The 22,210-nt window shown below is 45.3% G+C and overlaps 1 protein-coding gene across 11 annotated transcripts; it reads right to left on the bottom strand.

The window, feature by feature from the left end:
• Positions 1 to 606: 606 nt before the first annotated feature.
• On the bottom strand, positions 607 to 20,182 carry ZNF384 (zinc finger protein 384). 11 transcript variants are annotated; one of them, XM_074326137.1, is made up of 13 exons: positions 19,988 to 20,182; positions 19,730 to 19,779; positions 18,797 to 18,856; positions 13,205 to 13,275; positions 12,337 to 12,574; positions 12,054 to 12,101; positions 11,519 to 11,852; positions 10,572 to 10,664; positions 6,490 to 6,714; positions 5,615 to 5,797; positions 4,010 to 4,088; positions 2,853 to 3,011; positions 607 to 2,258 (listed from the first exon to the last, which is right to left on the bottom strand). In XM_074326137.1, exons 4-13 carry the CDS (start codon positions 13,268 to 13,270, stop codon positions 1,848 to 1,850), a joined length of 1,836 nt encoding a protein of 611 aa, XP_074182238.1. In that variant the 5' UTR covers positions 13,271 to 13,275; positions 18,797 to 18,856; positions 19,730 to 19,779; positions 19,988 to 20,182; the 3' UTR covers positions 607 to 1,847. The 11 variants fall into 11 exon arrangements, with proteins under 11 accessions (XP_074182238.1, XP_074182240.1, XP_074182232.1 ...); XM_074326139.1 differs by lacking the exon at positions 19,730 to 19,779 and having other exon boundaries at positions 19,988 to 20,176; XM_074326131.1 differs by lacking the exons at positions 19,730 to 19,779; positions 19,988 to 20,182 and adding an exon at positions 19,338 to 19,503.
• Between the last annotated feature and the right edge of the window lie 2,028 nt (positions 20,183 to 22,210).

Genomic DNA, 22,210 nt, shown 5'->3' with positions numbered 1-22,210 from the left:
ATTTTCAAAAAGGAATCTCGGAGGTGATCTAGCCCAATCCCTTCATTTAACAACTGAAGAAGCATCTTGGCCAACACTGGTTGATAGCAGGGCCAGGGCTGACGTCCAGGTTTTTTGACCATGCTCTGTTCCTCAGCACAACTGTCCTGCATTGTTATTCAATCCTGGTTATGATTTCCACCACTGGAAACCTCTGGTTTGAAGTGCCACAGGATAATGAATTATGTATGTACATACATGCCAACTGGAATTAGCACTGAGCCCACTGATGCTCAGGCAGGACTGCAGATCCTTTCAAGAGACCATGCTTGCATTTCTTTGATAAGGAGCTTAACAGTTTTAACATGACTAAAACCTTGCTCTCACATATTTAGACAATGCAGTCTTCATGACAAGATTTGTATGTAGCAATTCTCATCAAGATTTCATTTCAGAAATATCAAAGCTGTACCCTTCTAGGGCTGGGGATACACACAGAATCTCGTCACACAGCATTCGTTCTTCACATATACACACTCTAGTGTAAACCCTTAGTACTGGCCTTGAACATGTCCCCAAATAGCTTTTTCCCATGCTCACTCACATCAGTAGCTCCACTGCCTCTGATCCTTTTACACGAATTTATTTCTATACAAGGTTCTAAAAACACCCCTTGGTTTGTACATAAGTTTTTTCTTCATTTTAAATTGCTTTATAACAACTGGTTTCCTGATTTTTTTTTTTTTTTTCATTTTCTCTTTTCTCTGAAATTGGCCATGATTTGGGGGGGGACAAAAAAAAAAAAAGACAAAAGGAAATAAAAATGTCATTGGCCAGAAGACAGCGTGGGGGAAAAAAAAGGACAAAAATAAAACATCAAATATGAAAATTCTCAGAGATAATGCATTTATAAACGCAGAAATGGTTACAACAAAGATGGTCGTGATGAGTGGGTATATATATATTTATATATATATATATATATATTTATATATAAATCCGTGTCCGGCAACTGACCGTGGCACCTAGAGAGCTAAGTCCAGTCCTTGTGTTTGCCCTGAACTCTTCCTTCTCTGCAACACCCCTTGCTTTGGGATTTTATAAAGAAAACAAAGCTCCCACAGCTCCTTAGATTTGGGGATGGGGAGACAGAAAAAGTACAGGGCCTTGGTTGGCAGAGAAGAGGAGGCTCCAAGGAAAACCATAACCCACACTTCTAAGCAACCCTCGACCATTTTGGGGATCATTGGCCCCTTGGGGACCACATCTCAGCCCATGCCCCTTTACAAATAAAGGGGGTCTAACCCCCACCCACATCTCCTTCCTCCAGCATTATGTAAGAACTGAAGTGAGACCACGAGGGAAAGAAAATAGCTCCCAGGGATCGGGGCAATGGAGAAACATGTTCTTTCACAGGCAAGATTAGAACAGGAGGCTGGTTGCATTTAGGGCTCCCTTCTCTCTGGTGTCTGGGAGGGCTACCCTCTAGTCTTCTATCAGCCTGAACTTTGAGGATTATGAGGGTAAGGAGAGAGTTAAGTGCCCACACTGGAAAAGTTTCTATGAGGTCATAGCAAATCCCTCCCTTGAGCACCAACCCCCAATTTGTAAGCTATGCTTGGGAGGGGAGGCTGCTGGATTGTACTACCAGCTCAGTTTTCCTCTGCCAATCAGGAGGGCTGATGTTCCTTTTGAAGAGGAGTTGAAAATAAGGATGGCATCCTGTGAAGGCAGGCCATGCCTGAGGCCCAAGGAGATGGAGCCAAGGCCTGTCAAGGAAGAAGAGGACTTTTCCCACCAAGAGGAGTTGGAGAAAGACAAGACCAGAACTTCTTTCCCCTCTTCCCAGTGGGTGGCAGCACAGGTTTCTACGAGCTGGCCAGGTGCTCCACCTGGATGGTGCTGGTGGTGACAGTGAGGCAGATGTCCTTATGATGCTCCGCCGTCTTATACGGGGTCAGGTCAAAGGAACACTGGGGTGGAGGGTTGGGGTTACTGTCCCCACCACCCCCACCCTGGGGGGCTGCCCCAGGGGACTGGAAGTGTGGTGGCTGTGGCTGCTGCTGCTGCTGCTGCGATGCCTGGGAAGCCTGGGCTTGGGCCTGGGCCTGGGCTTGGGCTTGGGCTTGGGCTTGGGCTTGAGCTTGGGCCTGAGCCTGGGCCTGAGCCTGAGCTTGAGCTTGGGCCTGGGCCGCCGCTGCTGCTGCTGCCGCTGCCTGTACTTGTTGCTGGAGATCAGGAGGGTTGTGTTTGCGCATATGTTTCATAAGGTACGTTTCCTGAGGGAGATGATAAGGAGTTGAGGAAGGAAAGAGAGGGAAAGAGATTATCTGTAACTAGCACCCTGGGCTCTAACTTTGCTTTAAATAGAGCAATATTTATACAGAGATATTCTAGAGCCATGGGCAAGTTTTCTCCATGAGCCACTTTTGGGACTCACTGTTGGATAGAAAGGAGTTGGGGACCTTTAGAGTCACCATGGGCATTCTATTGGCACAGAGAAAGTTGTCATTTTCTCAAAGATCTTTGAATGGAACAACTTTACAGCCTTTTTCTGGAGTCTAATGGAAAATGTCTAACTGAAATCTTTCTCCTCCCAAACTTGCAAGTTGCTTTATTTTGCCTCATCTTCAAAATGACGAATCATTGCATAGCAATCTCCATAGGCTTAAGGGATCATGCATCACCTAAATTCCTCAGCTATGGGTCTATTTAGTTTCTCTTCTCCTTTCTGATTCTGTAAGTTGGCGCTAGGGAGGCAGCAGATTCACTGCAACAGATCTTTATCCAGAAAGATGGGGGAAGTGAATTGTTGTCCTACTGGCCTATGGGGAAGAAGGGAGGGGAGGAGAGGGAAGGCACTGAGCACTCACCGACGTATATGCCCGACTACAGATAGTGCAGGTGTACACCTTGGCATGCTTCACCGTGTGCGTCGATAGGTGCACCTCTAGTGAGGCTGCGTCTGTATACGCCCGATGACAGTTGTGGCACTTGAAGGGTTTATCTTTGTTGTGCTGCCGTCTGTGGGACTGAGAAAATTGGGAGAAATCAAGATGAGTGCATTGGACTCTTCCCTCCTGCCTCCTTGACCTTAATGGAAAGCCCTGAAAAGAGTGTCAGGCCTCCTAGGTTCTTTCCATCTGAAGGAAGTAGAAACTGCTTCAAATGAAATTTCAGGAGCCACAGGCTAAGGGAAGAAGCATACCTCATGCAGCACACATACCAGGATCCTGAAAGTTAGAACGATGGCTATGCCTGGTCCCACTAGTCCACTAGTTTTCCAAGTGAGGCATGGGGATCGCTAGGGAATACTAAGACCTTCTCAGGGGGCCCACAGGGTCAAAACTACTTTCATAATAAGACAATCTTTGCCTTTTCACTTTTTCATGATTGTACAGAGATTACATGATGTATAATATTGCAAAAGACTGAACGCAACAGACACCAGAATCTAGCCATCTTCTGGGAAGCCATACACTAAAGAAACGTGCAAAAATGTAAAACAATGCCACCCTTCTCACTAAATTTTTTTTTGGGGGGTGTGTGTCTGAAAATAAACACGCAATGGGTTTATTTTTAAACAAATTACTAAATATTTTTCCCAGTTTTTTAGTTTCATAATATCTACACAGATACCGTGTTTCCCCGAAAGTAAGACCTAGCCGGACAATCAGCTCTAATGCGTCTTTTGGAGCACAAATTAATATAAGACCCAGTATTATATTATATTATATTATATTATATTATATTATATTATATTATACCCGGTCTTAAAGTAAAATAAGACCGGGTCTTATATTAATTTTGGCTCCAAGACTCATTAGAGCTGATTGTCCGGCGAGGTCTTATTTTCGGGGAAACACGGTAGATGTTACCCATATCAACAAAAGCTCTTCGGGTTCCTCAATAATTATTAAGTGTGTGAGGGGCCCTGAAAAAGTCCAAGAATTACTGTACTCGTCAAATGGCACTTTGACCCCACATCTTAGAATTAACACCTGATGTGGACCGAGGACCATTTATTTACCTGCAGATTGGAGAGCTGTGTGAAGGCTTTCTCACAGCCGGGGTGTGCACATTTGTATGGTCTATCACCGGTGTGGATTCTGTACGGGATGAGAAAACAAGAAAGGGAAAGGATGTCAGTATGGACACCTGGGGATTGGCTCAACAAGCCTCCTCAAGGCCACTCGTGCCCTCCCACGGGAGTAGGAGTATGAGGTGGATGTCCAGGCTTCAGCTCCTCTGACACAGATCCAGCTGTAATGCCTGATTTCTGCGCAATGCCTGCATCACTCAGCTCAAGCTGGGCTCCTTGCTGCCGGGGGAAAAAGGACTGATGGCTCAGCAGCCACGGGACAAGCAGACTATCATTTGGTATACAAGTCAGCTCCTACCGTAACTGTCCCTGATGAACACTCAGAAACATAAGGCAAACACAATGGTAAAGAGAAAAAAAAACATATAACACTTCTTCCTTGGCCCCCACCATAGGGCCAGAAACTATCCCCTCAGCCTTGAAAAACACTCCCAGAGAAAGTTCTAGTGTCAAAGAAAAGCAGTTATGCTAATTGTGGAAAGTAGCAGTGACATGAATACTTATGGAAACTCCTTGGGGCTTTTTCCAGTGCAGCCCCCTAATGGCAGGAAATGCCTAGGTTAGTACCAATTTAACCTCTTTCCCAAACACTACAGGGCCCTCCACTGAGATAGCCAAGCACTGGAGGGCGCGTGGACACCTGCGCCTCATCAGGGACTTGAGAATCATCTTTGTGACAGGGTGCTTTTCTGGACCTCTAGTATAAAACCTTGAAAACATCACAGGACACGTCTCCTCGTGAGGAAAGCCCGACTCCTCCTCTTCACAAAGCACAATGTCTGACCACGTTAAGGGGGTCACCACATCCAGAAGCAGCAGGGTGAGGAGGCCCATGGCCAGTAAGTCTAGACTCCAGTTCAACTTGAGATACCACGGAAGGACATCAATTCTTCTAGTTAGTAGATTCACTTCCTCCTAGCCACTCCAGATTCACGGCACAAACAGTGGGAATCCTTACGAAGTATGAGCTTTTTCAATTTGTTTGCGGTTCTCTGCAAAGATTCAGGATGTCTGGTTTTGTTCTCCACTCCTGGCATCCTTTGGAGTCTTGCTTGTTGCTGTAGGTGTCACCAGGCTGATACCCAGCTGAAGTCTGATTATATCTCCATTCATAAGTGGTGTGCCCTAAGGGCTAAAGGTATCTTCTTCTTCCATCACATGCCCCGGCTTTGGCATCAAGGAGAAAATCTTGCAAGACGTGTGTGTGGGTGTTTTCAGGGAGGAAAATGAGGGGAAAAGAAGTTGTCTCTGTTCCAGGTTAAGTCTCTTCCTCCCATGCATACAGGAACATGAGTCATTGCATCTCCCCAATGTAGCTTTTGCCCCAGAAAGACTCTTAAGTATCCACTTGTTTCTCCAGTGTTGTCCTTTGTTCTTTCTTCCAGATGCCAGTCGGGTGTTCCTCCAGCCAGGTCTCTCCTCCAGTCAGGTCTCTCCCCCGCCCCCCGCATGCGGGTTGTTGTGTGTGTCCGGGGCGGGGGTGGGGAGGGCATGCCAGCGGGGCGGGGGCAGTAGCCCGCCACTCTCCCTTACCGTGTGTGCTGCTGGAGGTGGGAGAGCTGGCGGAAGGCCTTCTGGCAGTAGGAACAGTTGTAGGGCTTGGCCCCCGAATGGATACGGAGGTGCTGGGCCAGGTAGGAGGTGTTGGCGAAGGTCTTGGAGCAGTGCGGGCACTTGTGGGGCTTGATGGTCTCCGTATGCATCTTGGAGTGGATCCTGCCGGAGAGGAGAGGAGGGAAGGGGGGAGGAGGAAGCAGTTCGACACCACGGGCTCAGCTCTCTGCTGGGTGAAATGATGTTGCTTGACGGATGAGAGCACCCCCTCCTCCCTCCTCCCAAACATACTCCGGCCTGGATTGGCTAATAAAGAGGACACCCAGATCTAGGTTGTTGCTGATCTGAAGTCGGTGGCTAGAATGGCAGTGAGATGATGAACAGCTGCAACCCCTGGCTCCTGGTAACTTTAAAAATTTCAGTCTCGTCAACCCTCCGCTTCGTTCTAAGGTTACACACTCACCACAGATACCCTGCTTCCAAACAGTAATTTGAACAAAGACCAATACCGCCTGTTCCCCATGGACCTGAAGTTGAATGCACACCTTGGCTCTGAACTGAAGCATATAGTAAAAGCAGGGCCTGCTCTGCAGAAGATTTCCAAACACAGACACAGAGAGAAACCACAAACATCATCCCAGACTTTGGGATTGGAGACCACAATTGTCCAGGCCCCCCCAAAGTGCTAGGACATAGAATTTATTTTTCATTGACAGTAATGAGAGAGAATTGAGGCTCCCAAAGGGCAAAGTCGAAAAAGAAAACATGTGGCAAGAAGAGTAGGCACAGGCAACGTAGCCTTGGGGTGAGGGGTTCGTGGCCAGGTAGCAGGAGAAAACCAAGAGCAGCCTTACCGGGTGTGCTGCTGGAGATGAGAGAGCTGGCGAAAGGATTTCTCACAGAAGTTACAACTGTAGGGCTTGGCCCCTGAGTGGATACGGATGTGCTGGGCCAGGTAGGAGCTGTTGGCGAAGGTCTTGGAACAATGTGGGCACTTGTGGGGCTTGGTCTCGGTGTGTGACTTGGAGTGGATCTGCATCTCCGACTTTGAGTAGAATGTCAGTGAGCACATCCGGCACCTGGGCCAAGCGAGGGCAGCGGTTAGAACCCTTCCCACCAAGAGGGCACTGTTGAACCCTCCCCTCCACTGCCAAAGAAGCCAACCTCTATGCTCTCCTGTTCCAACTACACTGTAAGGCCTGTGAGAGAAGGAGCTCTATTTTATTTCTCTTTATAGCGGAAGCTTCTAACACAGCCCAGCACAATATACTCAATACACGTTTGCTGAATAATTGAACTCCCTGTGCACAAAAACGAAGACTTCAACCAGGTAAGACAGGAAAATATTATGGGCTCTGGGCCGATGTGAATTTCACTGGGCCAGGATTATCAGCTACCTTGTTTTCCTTCTGCCTATAATTTAATTTCAAACTTCTAAAGAGCTCCTTTTCCCAATTTCCTATGTGCATCCCTCAGGTATTCCTCACGCTCCTGAGACGATAATGAGGACAAACTGACTAGATTACCCAGGACTTCTCTCCTGTCTCCTCAATTTGCCTTCTCTCAGATTTTCTCTTACTTCCTTTTTGCCAGGGATTCCTAGAGGAATGGGGGTGGGGAAGTATCAGAATGACAGTATTTGGAAGGGCTTTTCCAAACCATGTATGTCTGGCCTCCCCCAACCCCAGCTCCTTGGCAATCAAAGGAGAACTACTTTTGCAATGCCAAGGTAACTGCTGGGAGTGGGTTGTATTCCTCAGATATTGGGAGAAAAAGATTTGCAAAACACTGAGCTTCCATGCTAACTAAACCTTTCCTCTTTCCTCACACATGGAGCCAATGTCAGCACTTTGGGGGACATCAGTGCCATCTGAATACTTTCACTCATCAACTGAGTTGGTAATTCTTCTTCCTGCTCTGACACTATCAAATAAGGAGGCCTCTGAGCAGGACAAGCCATAACTATTCAGACTTTCCTGGGTAAAAGCTATCCATACATATGTGAAGTAGAACCCTAGCATTCCTAAACACATCACCAGCACGCAACGTGGGCTGGTACAAAGGGCAATAGCCTGGAAGCCAAGTAACTGGGGCAAATCCCTATTCTTTGGATCCTCCCAACTTATCTTTGTAAGAGGGGCTTGTTACAAGGGATAATTTCTGCTTTTTTATGATCCCAGAAAAATGTTTAGAAAATAACGGAGATCAAGAACTCTGAGTTCCTCAGAGAAAGATACATCATTGTTAGCTGGGGGTGTGGTCCCTATATTAATGCTTCTATTAAAATTTCAATCATTAAGGCCAATTTCTATTTCTCTAGTTACCTGACAACTGAAGGAAACCCAATGATCAGTTTACCAATCCCTGACTATTGTCTTGGACGCCCAACCATCGTATGGGAGGTGGAGAGGTTCTATTGATAGGTAGTACAGTCCGAAGGACACAGCCACTGGAAGACAGCCAGTGGAAGTCTAGACACCTGGGCTCTATTCAGGGTTCAGTCACAGGCTTGCTGATCAATCTAGACCTCAATTTTCTGGTCTGTAAAATGGAGAGATAAATATCTGGCCCTAGAAAGGCCAGCAAACACCCAGGACAGTCAAGGTAAGCCACGTGCTCTCTAATAATAAAATTGTATTAATGTAAATTAACAGCACCAGTGCTGATGGATGAGCTCACACTACTATGTTTCACTAAGACCGAGGTTAGAAACTCAACCTAGTGTCACTTGGACAGGAACTGGACTAAAGTTACAAAATAATTTCTCTTCTAAAATTTCTCAGATAGATAGAACAACACATTCACTTTAACTCAAACAGAATTTCATTTAGTTTGTGAGTGTTGAAAAGACAACTGTACCCTTAATATGAAATTAATTATGAAGAAACAATAACCCTCTTCATTAATGTTTTCAACTAGTGAAGACTGTGCAAAAATTATATTCATCAATAGTGGACAGGCAACAAAACAAGCCGGTCTCAAAAAGTACCTGGCATAATGATTATGATAATATAATGATAATGATAATAATAATAGTTGCCATTTGTTGTTGTGCCTGATACTGCCTGCCAAGCACCAGCGTTGGGCTCTTTAAACACCCAGTTTTCACCCCTCACAACAATCTGCCAAATATCATCCCTGTTTTACAGAAAGGAATACAAAGGCTCAGAAAGGTTAAGTAACTGGCCAAAGGGCAGTTATTTACTACAAAGCCATCATTCTAGCCTAATTTAAGATTCTTCACACTAGAGATATTGAAAGAGAGGCTTGACAATCATCTGCCAGGAATGTTTAGAAGACTAAAACTATAGAGAAGGGACTGCTTTAGGAGACCATTAAAGTATTTCCACCTCTGAAATCCTACGAAGGCAAATAAAAGAGTCCAAGTCTTTTAATACAAGGTACTGAGTGGTCAGAAAGAAATCTGATTTAGGAGAGGTGTGGCAGAGGGCAATTAGCACGGAATAGAAAAGCCAGCACTGCATACACAGCACCCCTGGGTACACAACTCCAGGGGGTACCATTCACATCCAACACAAGAATGGTGCCTCTTTGGAGGCATGCAATGCAATGGTCTTGCTTACAATAACTACTTTGAATTATTATCCCAGTTTTTCCTAACATGCTCAAAAATAATTTCAAATACTACTCTGATTTTTCCCTCAAAACATTTCCACAAGATAGATGAGGGTCACGATTGATCTTCCCATTTTACAGATGGGAACAAAGAGCTAGAAATAAGTTGACTTGCCCAGGGTAACAGAACCTAATTCCCGCAATACACAGTCAAATGCCACTGGCCACAGGAATGGATGTGGTTGCATGCATCAAAACACATGCATCAAAAGAGGGATTCTTTGTGATTAAAAAGATTCCTCAAGGGGCGGAAGGATAGCTCAGTTGGTTAGAGCACGGTGCTCGTAACAACAAGGTTGCTGGTTCGATCCCCACATGGGCCACTGTGAGCTGCACCCTCCGCAACTAGATTGAAACAACTACTTGACTTGGAGCTGATGGGTCCTGGAAAAACACACTTAAATAAAAGGGAAAAAAAAAAAGAAGATTCCTATGGAACTCCAGAGTTCTGAGTTTCTGAAGAAATTCCAGTCACCTAGAATATAATTAATCGCCCTTAAATTTCAGAGTTCTCTTTAGTCACCTGGGCATGGGGCCTGCCAAGAATTCCGAAAACACTGAAGGTGTGGAAAATCCCATCAGGGCTTCCTTCCAATTGTATATTCACATTTCTTCCTATATACAGTTTGGGAAATCCAGAGATAGCTTTAATGTGGGTCCAAAAACCAAACTAACCAAACACCCTTGGCAGAATCAGAGGACTGATCCACGAGAAGGGCTCCGCAGGGTGTCAGAACACTTCCACTACTCCTACCACAGCAAATTTTGATAGGTGTCTCTCTACGTCACAATGACCTCACTTTAACCAAATACATAAAAATCCAGGTTTCTATAAAATATATTTAAGAGGGATTTTCATTTTATGAAACGACATATAAAAGAATGCCTTTAAATGAATCAAACTTGTCAGGTACCTTTATAATATGATATGATGTAAACACTTTCCAGGAACACTTTTATTGTATAAAGTGGGGTACACCTGTAATAATAAAGCTGCAATGAACTTTTGGATTATAAACTGGAATTCTGAAGTGCCCAATACTTTCTACATAGCAACACTCCCCTCCTTTTCACTTACAAAGAGGGATTTAAATGCTCTGTAGTCGTAGCTACTCTCCACAGTAGACGTGCACAACACAAGTAATAAATGCTAAATGATGACTATTTCGTATCTCTTTTGAAGCTCCCAACATTTCACATCTTATCTGATATATACTCCCAACAAATGGGAGACAGAAACAGAATTCTCCCCATTTTACAGATGAGGAAACTGAGGCCCAGAGAGGGGGAAAGGACTTGCCCAGGGTCACACAGCAAGTTCGTGGTGGAGCCGGGAACTGAATCCATGAGCCCAAGGCTCTGTCCATTTCCTGTGCCGCAGTTCCCTTCGCTCCTAAAATGGGAACAACATTGCCCATCTCGGTACACTAAGGACAGACCCAGTCTCCCAGCCATGCACACCTGCCCCTGTCTGCATCAAAGCTGTGACAGTGGTTATCCCACTCTGTACACTGGGTCCAAACTCCCCAAACCCACTAGGGCCCTTGATAGTTCTCAAGGGGATTAAAAGATTTCCAACTTTCAAAGGGCAGGCAAGTTTACTTATGTAATTATTTTTGTAGAGCACCACATGCAAATATAATGCTTTTTGACAATGGACACTTAAAGGCAGTGAAGAACCAAAATGATTTCCATGAATTAGAAAGTGAGCAAACAGTCATTTTATAAGCATGTATTCTAGGGCGGGGGAAGGGAGGCATCCTATTCCTCCCACCTTTTTATGTAGACCTCTCCCATCATCCCAACCATGCAGGGTCAGGCAGACTCAATGCTCAAATATGGTCCAAGAACCGGTGGATAGTACACTGGTGGGGGGCTTACCAGAAAGGTTTCTTGGAAAAACAGGAATGGAAAATGTAGAAAGCAAAAAGGAGCTAGAGACAGAGTCTCAAACCCATTCTAAAGCCTCATTACAAGAAAGAAACTCTGTTACGCTACTCAAAAATAAGTCAGTGCTGAGGACCCCAAAAAGGAAGGGGTGAAATGGGTCTGTATCCTGGGGGAAGAGGCACCAGAGAAGTACCAGAAGCTCTACCCTCCTGCCCCACGACAGAACAGCTGACATGCACATGGATCTGAGGTGGAAAGCTGGCGGAGCAGACAGCCTGACTCGGGGCAGGACACAGACACGGTAGGGAAGCTGAGACAGGGATCCTCACCCCATCCTGCCCCAGCTCTGACTCATACCTATAGGTCTTTCCATCTTTCTGATGGTCATCATCATCCTCAGGGGACAGGACATAAGGGTCATTCATTTCGGGCAGCCCTGATTCCAGCATCCGTTTCTTCTTTCGCCCCCGGGGGGGCTTAGGAGGCACACTGCCACCTCCACCACCACCTCCGCCTCCTTCCTCCGTTAGGGCTGTTGATACCTTCTTGGAGAGGTCAGGGACCACCTGCAGGGCTTGTGAGCCAGGGGGAAGAGCTGAGACAATCATGGGAGCCGAAATGGGGAAGGTCTGAGCGGATGAGGCTGTGGTCACAAGGGAGCCTGAGGGGGACGTGATTACCAAACCAGGACCTAGGATTGGGAGAAAAAGGAGATGGTGTCATGTTGTCCAGTCCTGATCCGAATCCTATTTAATTTACCCCAGATCATTGTCTAATTAACCCCTCACCACCGCCCCCAGCCCACAGTACATAGGAAATCCCAAACCCTGTAGAAAAATAATGGTCTCCTAACCCCTGTCCCCACCCCATCCCCGGTAACAGTGAGATTTACCCCTTGATTGACTCCCTTCTCTTCTCCACCTCTGAGAACAGGAGACTCCTTGATTCAGAGAAGGAAAGAATGTCACCTCCTCAAAGGCAGGGACCGCATCTTCTACTTCTTTGTATCCCCCACAATGCCTAGTGCATTGCTAGGCATACAGTAGGCACTTAATAAAAATCCGATTGAGTAATCAAACACATTTCCCACTCCCCATGTCCCTGAAGCCCTCCAGCCTGGGGTCCTGATCACGGGAGATCAACACCTCAGATTGGAGAAGAGCAGAGTTGCTCACCAGCAGTCATCAGTCCTGTAGACGGCACAGGGACCACTGTGATATTCTGGGTAACGGACGCCTGGCTATGCGGGGTCAGCTGGTCTGACTTGGACTCTGTGTCCATACTGATGCCCGAAGGCAGGGACACTGAGGCAGGCACTGTCAGCAGGGTGGGGTAGTGGGGCGGAGCCAGCCCACAGCCCTTCTCTGGCAGCAGCTGGTCCTTCATCTTGTTGATGAACATCGTGTTCTCAATCTAAAGGAAACAGGAGAGGCAGACAACACACTGATGGTGGCTAGATGGGAGGCGGTGAGGGGACGGGCGAAAACGGGAGGGGGACTAACAAGTACAAACTGCCCGTTATATAAAGAGTCACGAAGATGTAGAGTACAGCATGGGGAATATAGTCAATAATACCATAAGAACTATATACGATGCCAGGTGGGCATGAGACACCATGATGTTCATTTTATAACGTATATAAGTGGCTAATCTCTATGATGTACACCTGAAACTAGTATAATATTCTTTGCCAACAATAAATAAATAAATAAATAAATAAATAAATAAATAAATAAATAAATAAATACAAAAAATAAATGTAAAGGAAGGGGGAGGGGAGTGGCTTCTTCAGGGAGAGTCTGGTTTTGTCTGCTCCCTAAGCACTTTGCATTGTCTGTCATCCTCCTTGGAGATCACGAAAGAGCAGTTAATATCTTTGTGCTTTCAAAGAGAAGCCAAGACAGAAACACTATATAATTCTCAGTGATGGGGACCCAGGGAGAAAGCGCATGGTTTATCTTGCTTCAGTCTCCACAGTAATAGAACTTACTGAGTTGAAAAAAGCACACAATGGAGGAGCAAAAAAAAACAAACCCCACCTACCTGTCCTGAGACTGTGGGGATAGAAGGCCAGAAGTACGGGTTAGAATTGAAGTGAGATTCTTCCATTCTACCTGAAGAAAGAAAGAGAGACCACATTACACTCAGGAATAAATTGGAAGAAACTTAGCAATGCAGAAGAAGAGTTAAGGAGATCCTGGTCTCTTCTTTGGCTCCTAAGCACATGGCTGGGAACTAGCTTGCAGTGAAGACCTTAGGATCTAGCATATTAGTCCCATTGGTCAGACCCACTCAGAGGCCATGCCATCCTAGCTAAGATGCTGGTGAAAGAACTCATACTTGTACACATCTCATTTACCCACAGAATGTTTCCCATATCCCAAAGAACAGAATGAGTATTACTTTCCTTTGTGGACAGACGAGAAATTGAAGTTATGAGAGAGGAAGGGCTATCCCACAAAGCAAAGTCTCACAAAGCAAACTACTAATTGACTTCAAACAGCAGGGTACCTATCAGTGTTCCTCTTTTCCTTTATCCCTCAAATCCACCTTCCTTGAAATAAAAAATTTCAAGAGATCCAATGGAGACATCTATCATTCTATGTAGCTCGAACAGGTTCTAAGCCAGAACACAAACTGCCTAGGAAAATTAAAGAATGAAATTGGCAGGAATCGAAATAAAGATATTTTTTGAGTACCAGATGATATCTGGGGCCACGCCCTACTGATCCCACCAAGGTCTAAGAACATCCATGGTACTGCGCTGGGCACCACACACTCTGGGCTGAGCAGTGAGAACCTAGAGATTACTAGTTTAAAAAAGGGCTGTAGCCCGAGCACCCCAGATTGCCACCTAAAGGGATTCAGAATAGAGACAACAGTGGGCCAGAATACATACACATTACTAGACTCCTCCTAGTTCTCAAACACTAGGCTTCTAAGAGGTCAAGTTCTGCTCTGTAGATGATAATTAAGCTTAAAACTTTGAGAGTGAAGAATAAGCAAGAAAAGTAATCCCTCAATCACACTGCAAGTCACAGATGGGTACAGAATCCAGGCATCCCACCCACTCACACTCATTTTCACACTCTGATCACTTCTCCTAAAAATGCTTAACTGGCAGTATGTTGGTCAAAAGTAGCTTCCCAAAATGCTGGACCAGGTAAGATCCAGCCCAGCAGAAAGCAGGTGAAGAGGGAGTATGAGACTGGTGGAATGGGGAAATGAAGAACAGCAGGAAATAAACATCATCACCATGCTGCTACTCTCAGCCAAGAGCAACCAATTCGCGGGGGGTGGCGGGTATAGGAAGAAGGACCTGTGACTTACAACCACAGGTCCCACTGACAATATGCTGGTGGCAGATACCAGGGATACTAAAAGCTGGAGGGTAGACTGGGCACAGAAACTAGGTTCCAAGTAGTGACTAAGAAAACTAGGAAAGATCTTCAACAAAGGACAGCAGAAAGGACATCCCTCTAAACATAACCCTGTTTCTTATCATCCTTCTCCAAAACTCTCACCACATTTTTTGCTCTATTAAACAGCACCTTCAATTTTCATAGATCCTATAAGGGAAACAGAACTGAATTTCAGCCTACTTTTTCCTAACAAGTAGCAAAGGAAAGGGGAATAATGCACCAAATCTTACTACAACTGCTTCACACAAATAAGGCTCAATATTAAATGACAGAGGATTGACCACAGGCAAATCCTGCCCCAAGTTATAAAATACCAGACAGTCCCCGAAATAAGTGCTAACCTTTTCCTTCCACCATCAGCTTTATAAAGGGGCCTCAGGTCCTCCTCAGGCCAAGAGAAATCAAGAAATAATCAGATCACAGTTTAAGAGGATCCAATCTTGCCAAGCTTTCCAGGAAGCACGGATCTTCCCCACAGTCTCTAACATAGGACTCATCACCCAGTAAGCAACTCCATATTTAATGAACTGAACAACAGTGGACTCCACACATACAGATTTTGAAAATATTGCTAGGGGCTCAAACCTTATCCCATGACCTCAGTTTGTCTAATCTTTTAGCCAAGAGAAATGAAACAGGTAAGAGTGGTGATGTATGGTAGAAATGAAGTAAAGAATTAGGCTGGAGAGTAAAAGCAAGGAGTGTTTAATATATAATTTCCCCTAAAGAGTCAAGGAAGTAAACACATTACGGATGTGAAAATTTAGGAGGAACTGAGAGCCTGAAAATAAGAATGTCCTCAGATAGGATTCCTGTGACGAGGCCCCTCCCTCCCAAAAAAGATTGTATCTATTCATATTGTCCTACAAGTGGTTCAGGTGAAGCAGTTTCTGAGGAAAATATGGCCTATAGGTTCCTATAAAGAAAGCCTACAAAACAATGGGTGGACAATATCACCATTAACATTTATTAAGTGCTTACTGTGTTCGATATACTGTTCTAAGCACTTTACAACTATCACATCGTTTAATCTCCACCATGATTCTATGAAGTAGGGTACTGTAATCTCCATTTTTCAAAGAGGAAATCGGAGGCAAACAGTAAACAGCAGAGCAAGTTAGGGAAGGGGTTCTATAAGAGACCAAGACCATACAACTGAAGTATGTACTTCCTGATGTTGTGGCTTAATTCATGGATTAAAATTTAGAGTATTTCCAGGAGTAGACTATACATTTTTCAGACAGTTCTCAATACTGTTTGCAGAAATGAAGTTCTGATGACAGCAAAATGCAGTTAAAGATTATATTCTCTGTCCACATCCTGTGGAACCTTTCTTGGCCACCAAGATAACTGATTTTGGAATGATGGAATCGGAGTAAAAAGGCCAGAGTGTCCAGAGTGGGTAAACTCAATGAAAGGCCACTTCCATGGATTCCCAGTCTATCACTCTGCTTTGGTTCTTAAGAGAATAAAACTGAAGATCAGAACCACAGCTGATCCTAAGACGAAATGATAAATGTACTTTGTGGGCTTCTGACAAATATGTCAGTCCAAATGGGGGTACGTGGAGAGAGACTACTGCTTGGACAACTAGAAGCGATGTTTGCTTGCAAAATGATACCTGAGAAATGCTATACTACAGTTCTGATGAGGCCAACTTAAATCTCTGTATCCCTGAAATGAAATCAAACTGAGAGCTAAGAAGGCAGGCTCTTGCCAGAAGACATACAAATGGTGTCCCTGGAGTTGTGTAACAGGGTGCCCCCGGGACCAGGTCACTCAAATATTTGTTTACTGTCCATTTTACCATTTATCCTCTTAACTATCCTTCGTGGAGGAACTCTCACCAAACTATCCTGACATCCAAGCAGACATGTACCAACATTCCTAAACCCGAAGAACCCAATGATATTCCAGGGAAATTTCATCTCTACACAGAGCACCAGTTTTGATGATTATGCCAATATATTAAAAACAACAAACTGGTTTACCCTCAACTGGGAATGAAGTGGAAGGCTTCTATCATAGCCCCAAAGAACAGAAAAAGAAGAAGAAACATAATAAATGGAAAGAAGTATACTAGCAGATTGAAAATCTGGGTTCTAATTTCAACTTTACTACTGTACTGAAGCTCCACTGTTTTGTTAATAAAAAGAGAGATTTACTATAATTAAGTTGGACAGTACTTTTCTTTCAAGAAGTTCAAGGAACTATATATATTTCTTTCCAATCTCAAAAGAAATCTTGGAAACACCAAGAAAATGAAGAAAAAAGACAATATTAAGTAACATGTATGAAACACACAGTAAAACCTGAACTCTTTCACCAGAGCTTTGTCCTGTTGCCCATCTTTCCACAGTACTACCAGCCATCCAGGAATAAAGATGGCACTGCCCCCCCAGCATGTGGTTTTGGTAGACATGGTGAAGACCACCACCGCTTTCCTGATACTGTAATTTTTTTGTTGTTTTTCAAATAAACCCTTGTTTTCTTTTCTCAGGAAAATGACATTCTCTTAACACAACCAACCTTTAGAAAAATCACAAAATACTTGCAACCAACCAAGTTCAGTAGCTAGGGAATGGACCTAAGAATGAAGACTTACGGAATCCAATTCTAGGTCCTACATCAGTGAATAAGTGAATAACTTACTACTCTACTAAGTGTCTATTTGGGTAAAGGATGGAGAATAAACCCCTTAAAGCAAATTCATAAGGCATATGGTAATGGGATGAAGGCAGCAAAGAGCAACATGTTCGAAGTGCTCCTGAAAGGAAGAGAAATACTTCCACGTGATGAGGACTATTAGTGAAAATTACATGAAGACCACATAATTACAAAGGACCTACCCAAAAGTATCAGTTCTACAGCCTCCAGCTTAGTAATCACCAACTAGAAGCACTTACAAGAAACAGAGATGCAAAGAACAATCAATTCAAATTCAACTACAGAAAGAACTTGATCCATGGATGCCAGACACTCTATTGAGCAAAACTGTCCCAAAATGCACAACTACAGAAAGGTTGCAATATTAGTTAAGGACTTGAAGTAAAGAAACAGAAAACTATTTTTTTCTCAGTAAGGAAACAAATTTTTCTCAGGTCCTGGGTTCAAGAAGGATATTCAAAAAGGGCCATCCCAATAGGATTTGGGGCCTTCTTACTATCTGTAAACTCTCCCAAGTACAAAATAACTCAGAACAGGTTTATCCCAATTCTACTGGGAAAGATCCTCACACCATGCCAAACAGAACAACAGGATCACTACCACCACACAGCTGGCAATCTGGGCCAGCACCTCTTCCCTGGGCACCACTAGACTATCACACCCTGTATGTACCCTGTGGGAAGAATACAGTAGTTCCCCTTGCCCTGCCCATTCCACTACAAATGATGGATCTGGGCAATGTGCGGCAAAAAAGAAAAAAAAAGGCTGGAGAAGAGGTGATATGCAACTAATATCTAATCATCACCTTGGCTGAAAAACCAATGGGGAATACATTTTATAAAGTAGCCTGGAACTGGGTCTTAGGAGACACCTCTAGGATTATAAGCTCTGAACTCAAAATCTTTTGGATCATACATTGGCTTTTTCAGGCTACCTAAAACTCTTATCACCATCAAGCCTCATATTTTGAATTCTTCCAGACCTACTTCTGGAGTCTACACCACACAGTTTTATCCACTTTACTTCAAACTACTTATGAACCAGAAAACTTCACCCTGCCACATCAAATTCAGATAACCCTGTGTGAGATTCTAATTGCTCAACAGATAACACTCCAAACACTCCGCTGTAGTAGTAAGGATATGAATCCCACTCTAAACTCAACTCTACTTGTTCCAAATACAGGAAAGCAATTCCATAAGCTATGCCATAAGGACTGTACTGACAACTAGGGCCCATTTGTCCCCAAAGTAGAATTTCTCATCTGGACACAATGCAACACTACTTAGTGATTTCACTTGAGCATTTCACAACTCATTCCTGATGCATATTGGTGGAAATGAAAGGTGATGGGGTACAGAGCCACCTTTTTTACACAAAAACTTCCTAGGCACCAGCAAGAAATACTAGGAAAAGGCTGATTTTTCTCCCACAGCAATTGCTATTACTTGAAGAATTCTGTCATCTTGTCCCCATAAAAACCCATTTTATTATGACCCCCTTTTCCCCCAAAACCAGAAAAGCCATTAACCCCAAATTTTCTTACCCTCTCTCTCTCTTCCTCCTGTCGTTTTATTCTTTCTCCTTTCCAGGGCTCCTGAACTTTCTGTAAACAAATTGTCTGGGTTACAGGGGCCAGTGAGGGTGCAGCCACCAGAGAACTGTGGAGGACCTCAGGAATTCTCTGACTGTCAGCAGTCAGTCGGGAAGGCAGGCAGACCCCCAACCAATAATCCAAAGGTGCAAATATATAACAACAGGAGTGTAGTGCCACCCCCTATGTGGATACAAGGGAAATAAATCCAATTCCCAGAAACTAAGATGAACTCTATCAACCAGGGTTTGGGTTCAACTCCTGGGCTCAGACACTGGTTCTTCTTCCTTCCCCAGGGCCACAGGTAACCAGAGGTCAGAGAACAGAAGAGTTGGAAGAGAAGGGTCCCTGCCCCCTGAGAATTGGCACAAAAGGCAAAGCTGAGTACTGGGGGCATGCACAAGCCCTTGTGTCAGGCACAGTGCCAGTTCAGGCCCAGCCACTTCCTCTGGTCTCCCCCCCACACTTCTGCGAGGACTTCGCCCCTGCCTACCCAAGGCCTTAGGCCAAGAAGTACCTCCGTCAGCCTGCACAGTGGTTTATCTATTGGAGACCCCGGCTGTCTCCAAAAAACCCTCGCTCCCCTGAGTCAGCCCCTGAGAGCCTTCTCCTGATGTCTCCCCCAACCCCTTCCTCAAAGACCCTTCTTTGGGACGTCCCTCCTTCTCCTCCAGGGAGCTGAACTCTGCCACCCACCAGACAGACACCCGCCCCCTAAGCCCCCCCATTCCTCCTCATCGCCCGCTCCTCAACCACTTCCGGTTCCGGGACGGACACACATACAGTCACATCGTGGACCCCCCCTTCCCCGCCCCCCCAGGGAAAAGGGGAGGGGGGAGGAGCAGAGAGCTTGGAGCGCGCCGGCTGCAGCGGCGCGAGACTCACCCGGCGGCGACGGCTGCGGCGGCGCCAGAGCGCGGGAGGGGCGGCGTTGGCTGGGAAAGGAGGGAGCCGAGTGGGGTGGGAGGACCCAGAGGGGGCGAGGGGAGGAGGAGCGCGCGGCGGTGCGCGCGAGCACGCACTTTAGGCGCGAGACAGACCTACACACTCACACTCACGGAATGCGCGCGAGACACCCGCAGGGCGGGGGCGCCAGGCAGTGGGTGGCCCCCTCCCTCCCGCCCTACCTCCCCTAACACTCACCCGGAAGTGGTGCTGCCGCTTGTGCTCCCGAGAACCCCAAGTCCTCCACGCCCCCTCCCTCCCTCCCTCCCCCCACTGCCTCCGAGTTGAGCCGCCGCGGAGAGAAGGCGGGAGCGCCGGAAACGAAAAGGGGGGGAGGGAGGGAAATAGCAATGTAGGGGGAGCGGCAGTGAGGAAGGGGGGAAATGCAAAGGTCGAGTCACTTCCGGGAGCGGTAGAGCACATCCGGCGCCGCTAGCGCTCCAGGATACTCAGGGCAGAAGTTACGCCAGGGAGGGGCGGAAGTGGCTTCTGCCCAGGGACGCTGTAGACCCCTCTGTGGATGTGACGCCACAACGGAAGTGAAGGCAGGTTCTGCTAAGGGCAGAAGCTGAACCTTTGGAACTGCGGCCCCAGGCTTCCGGAAGGGACTTTTGGGGAAGTGGGAGGGTGGCAACGTGACAGGTTCATGAATTATGTATCAAGGTACATGCGGAGGTATGGATTCTTAAAGACTGAGGTTCTGGCTCCCTTCCCGGCGGCGGGGAGCGGGCAGACTGGCGGGAGGAATAGGCTGGTGTTGGAAGTTAACCGTTCTTTTTTCTTATACTGTACTCTCAAGAATGTCTCAATGCTTTGAATATGCGGAAAGGTACAGGATGTGTCCGTAGTTTTCTGAGGTCCCTGCTTAGGCCCAAAGAGTAATCTCTCTTGGCCATCAATATCCGACCCTTCCCTGACCACTCCCCTTTATTCTTTTTGCTTTTTGGTCACTAAGCTCTTATTGCCCTCGTCCACATCGCTGTCTCCTCACCCTGCTTCACTTAATTTAAATACGGCATTCATCACTACCCGATACTATATTGTTTCCTGACCACCTCTTCCCACTAGAATGTCGGCTCCATGAGGACAAGGACTTTGAATTGTTTGCTACTGTATCCTCAGCCAGGCACTTAGCAAGTGGTGGGCAAGTGTTGCATAAATGAGCACTTAATATGAATTCTTTCAGGAAGCCTTCCCTGATTGCTCCAACCCATAATGGCCCCTTTCTCTGAATTCCCACAGCGTTTAGTCTGTACCTTTTGTTGATGTTTTAACTATTTCATATGTATGGCTCTTCAGTAAGGTTGTTAGTTCTCCAGGGAAGAAACTGTCTCATACATAGTATCCTTCCCACTGCTTTGCTCAGTACATGCCGTGTTTCCCGGAAAATAAGACCTAGCCAGACCATCAGCTCTAATGCGTCTTTTGGAGCAAAAATTAATATAAGACCCAGTCTTATTTTAATATTATGTAAGACCGGGTCTTATACAGTTTAATATAATGTAAGACTGGGTATAATGTAATACCGGGTCTTATATAATATAAGACCGGGTCTTATATTGATTTTTGCTCCAAAAGACGTATTTGAGCTGATGGTCTGGTTAGGTCTTATTTTCGGGGAAACATGGTAGTAGATACTGAATAACTGACTATACAGTAATACCCTCTTAACTGTAGTTTCGCTTTCCGTGGTTTCTGTTACCTTTGGTCAACCATGGTCCAAAAATATTAAATGGAAAATTCCAGAAATAAACTATTCATAAATTTTAGATTATGTTCTGTTCTGAATAGCGTGATGAAATCTCACACCATCTTGCTCTGCCTGGGATGTGACTCCCTCTTTGTTCAGCATCTCCAAGATGTATGTGCTCCCTGCCCATTAGTTACTTAGTAGCTGATCCCCACCCAATAGTTAACTTAGTAGCCATCTCTGTTATCAGATTGATTGTCCAAGAATCTCAGTGCTTGTGTGCAAGTAACCCTCTTACACTTGATGGCCCCAAAGCGCAAGAATAGTGATGCTGGCAATTCAGATATGGCACTGCAAAAGCCATGAAGTGCTTCTTTTAAGTGAAAAGGTATGTATGTGTAGGAAAAAAACAGTATACGTAGGGTTCAGTACTATCTGAGGTTTCAAGCATCCATTAGGGGTCTTAGAACATATTCCGTGTGGGTAAGGGGAACTATACTGTATGTTATTTGAGTAAATGAATGCTGCCACTGGCCTGCACCCTACTCTGGCCAGAATGCCTCTGGACTCAGCTTTGTACTGGCTAAAGCATCCTTGAAGTCCATCCTATTAACAGTAACAGCCGCTTGCTTAGAGAGCAAAATCACCTTAACAGAAATAACTATAATGCCCATTTTACAGATAATGAATATAAGGGTGAAGATTTACATGATTTTTTCCCAAGGTCACAG

Source organism: Rhinolophus sinicus, linkage group LG02 (genome assembly GCF_036562045.2).
Source record: "Rhinolophus sinicus isolate RSC01 linkage group LG02, ASM3656204v1, whole genome shotgun sequence".
In the NCBI taxonomy this organism is placed as follows: Eukaryota; Metazoa; Chordata; class Mammalia; order Chiroptera; family Rhinolophidae; genus Rhinolophus; species Rhinolophus sinicus.
Note: the sequence above shows the minus strand (reverse complement) of the source record. Positions and strands in the feature narration are given on the sequence as shown.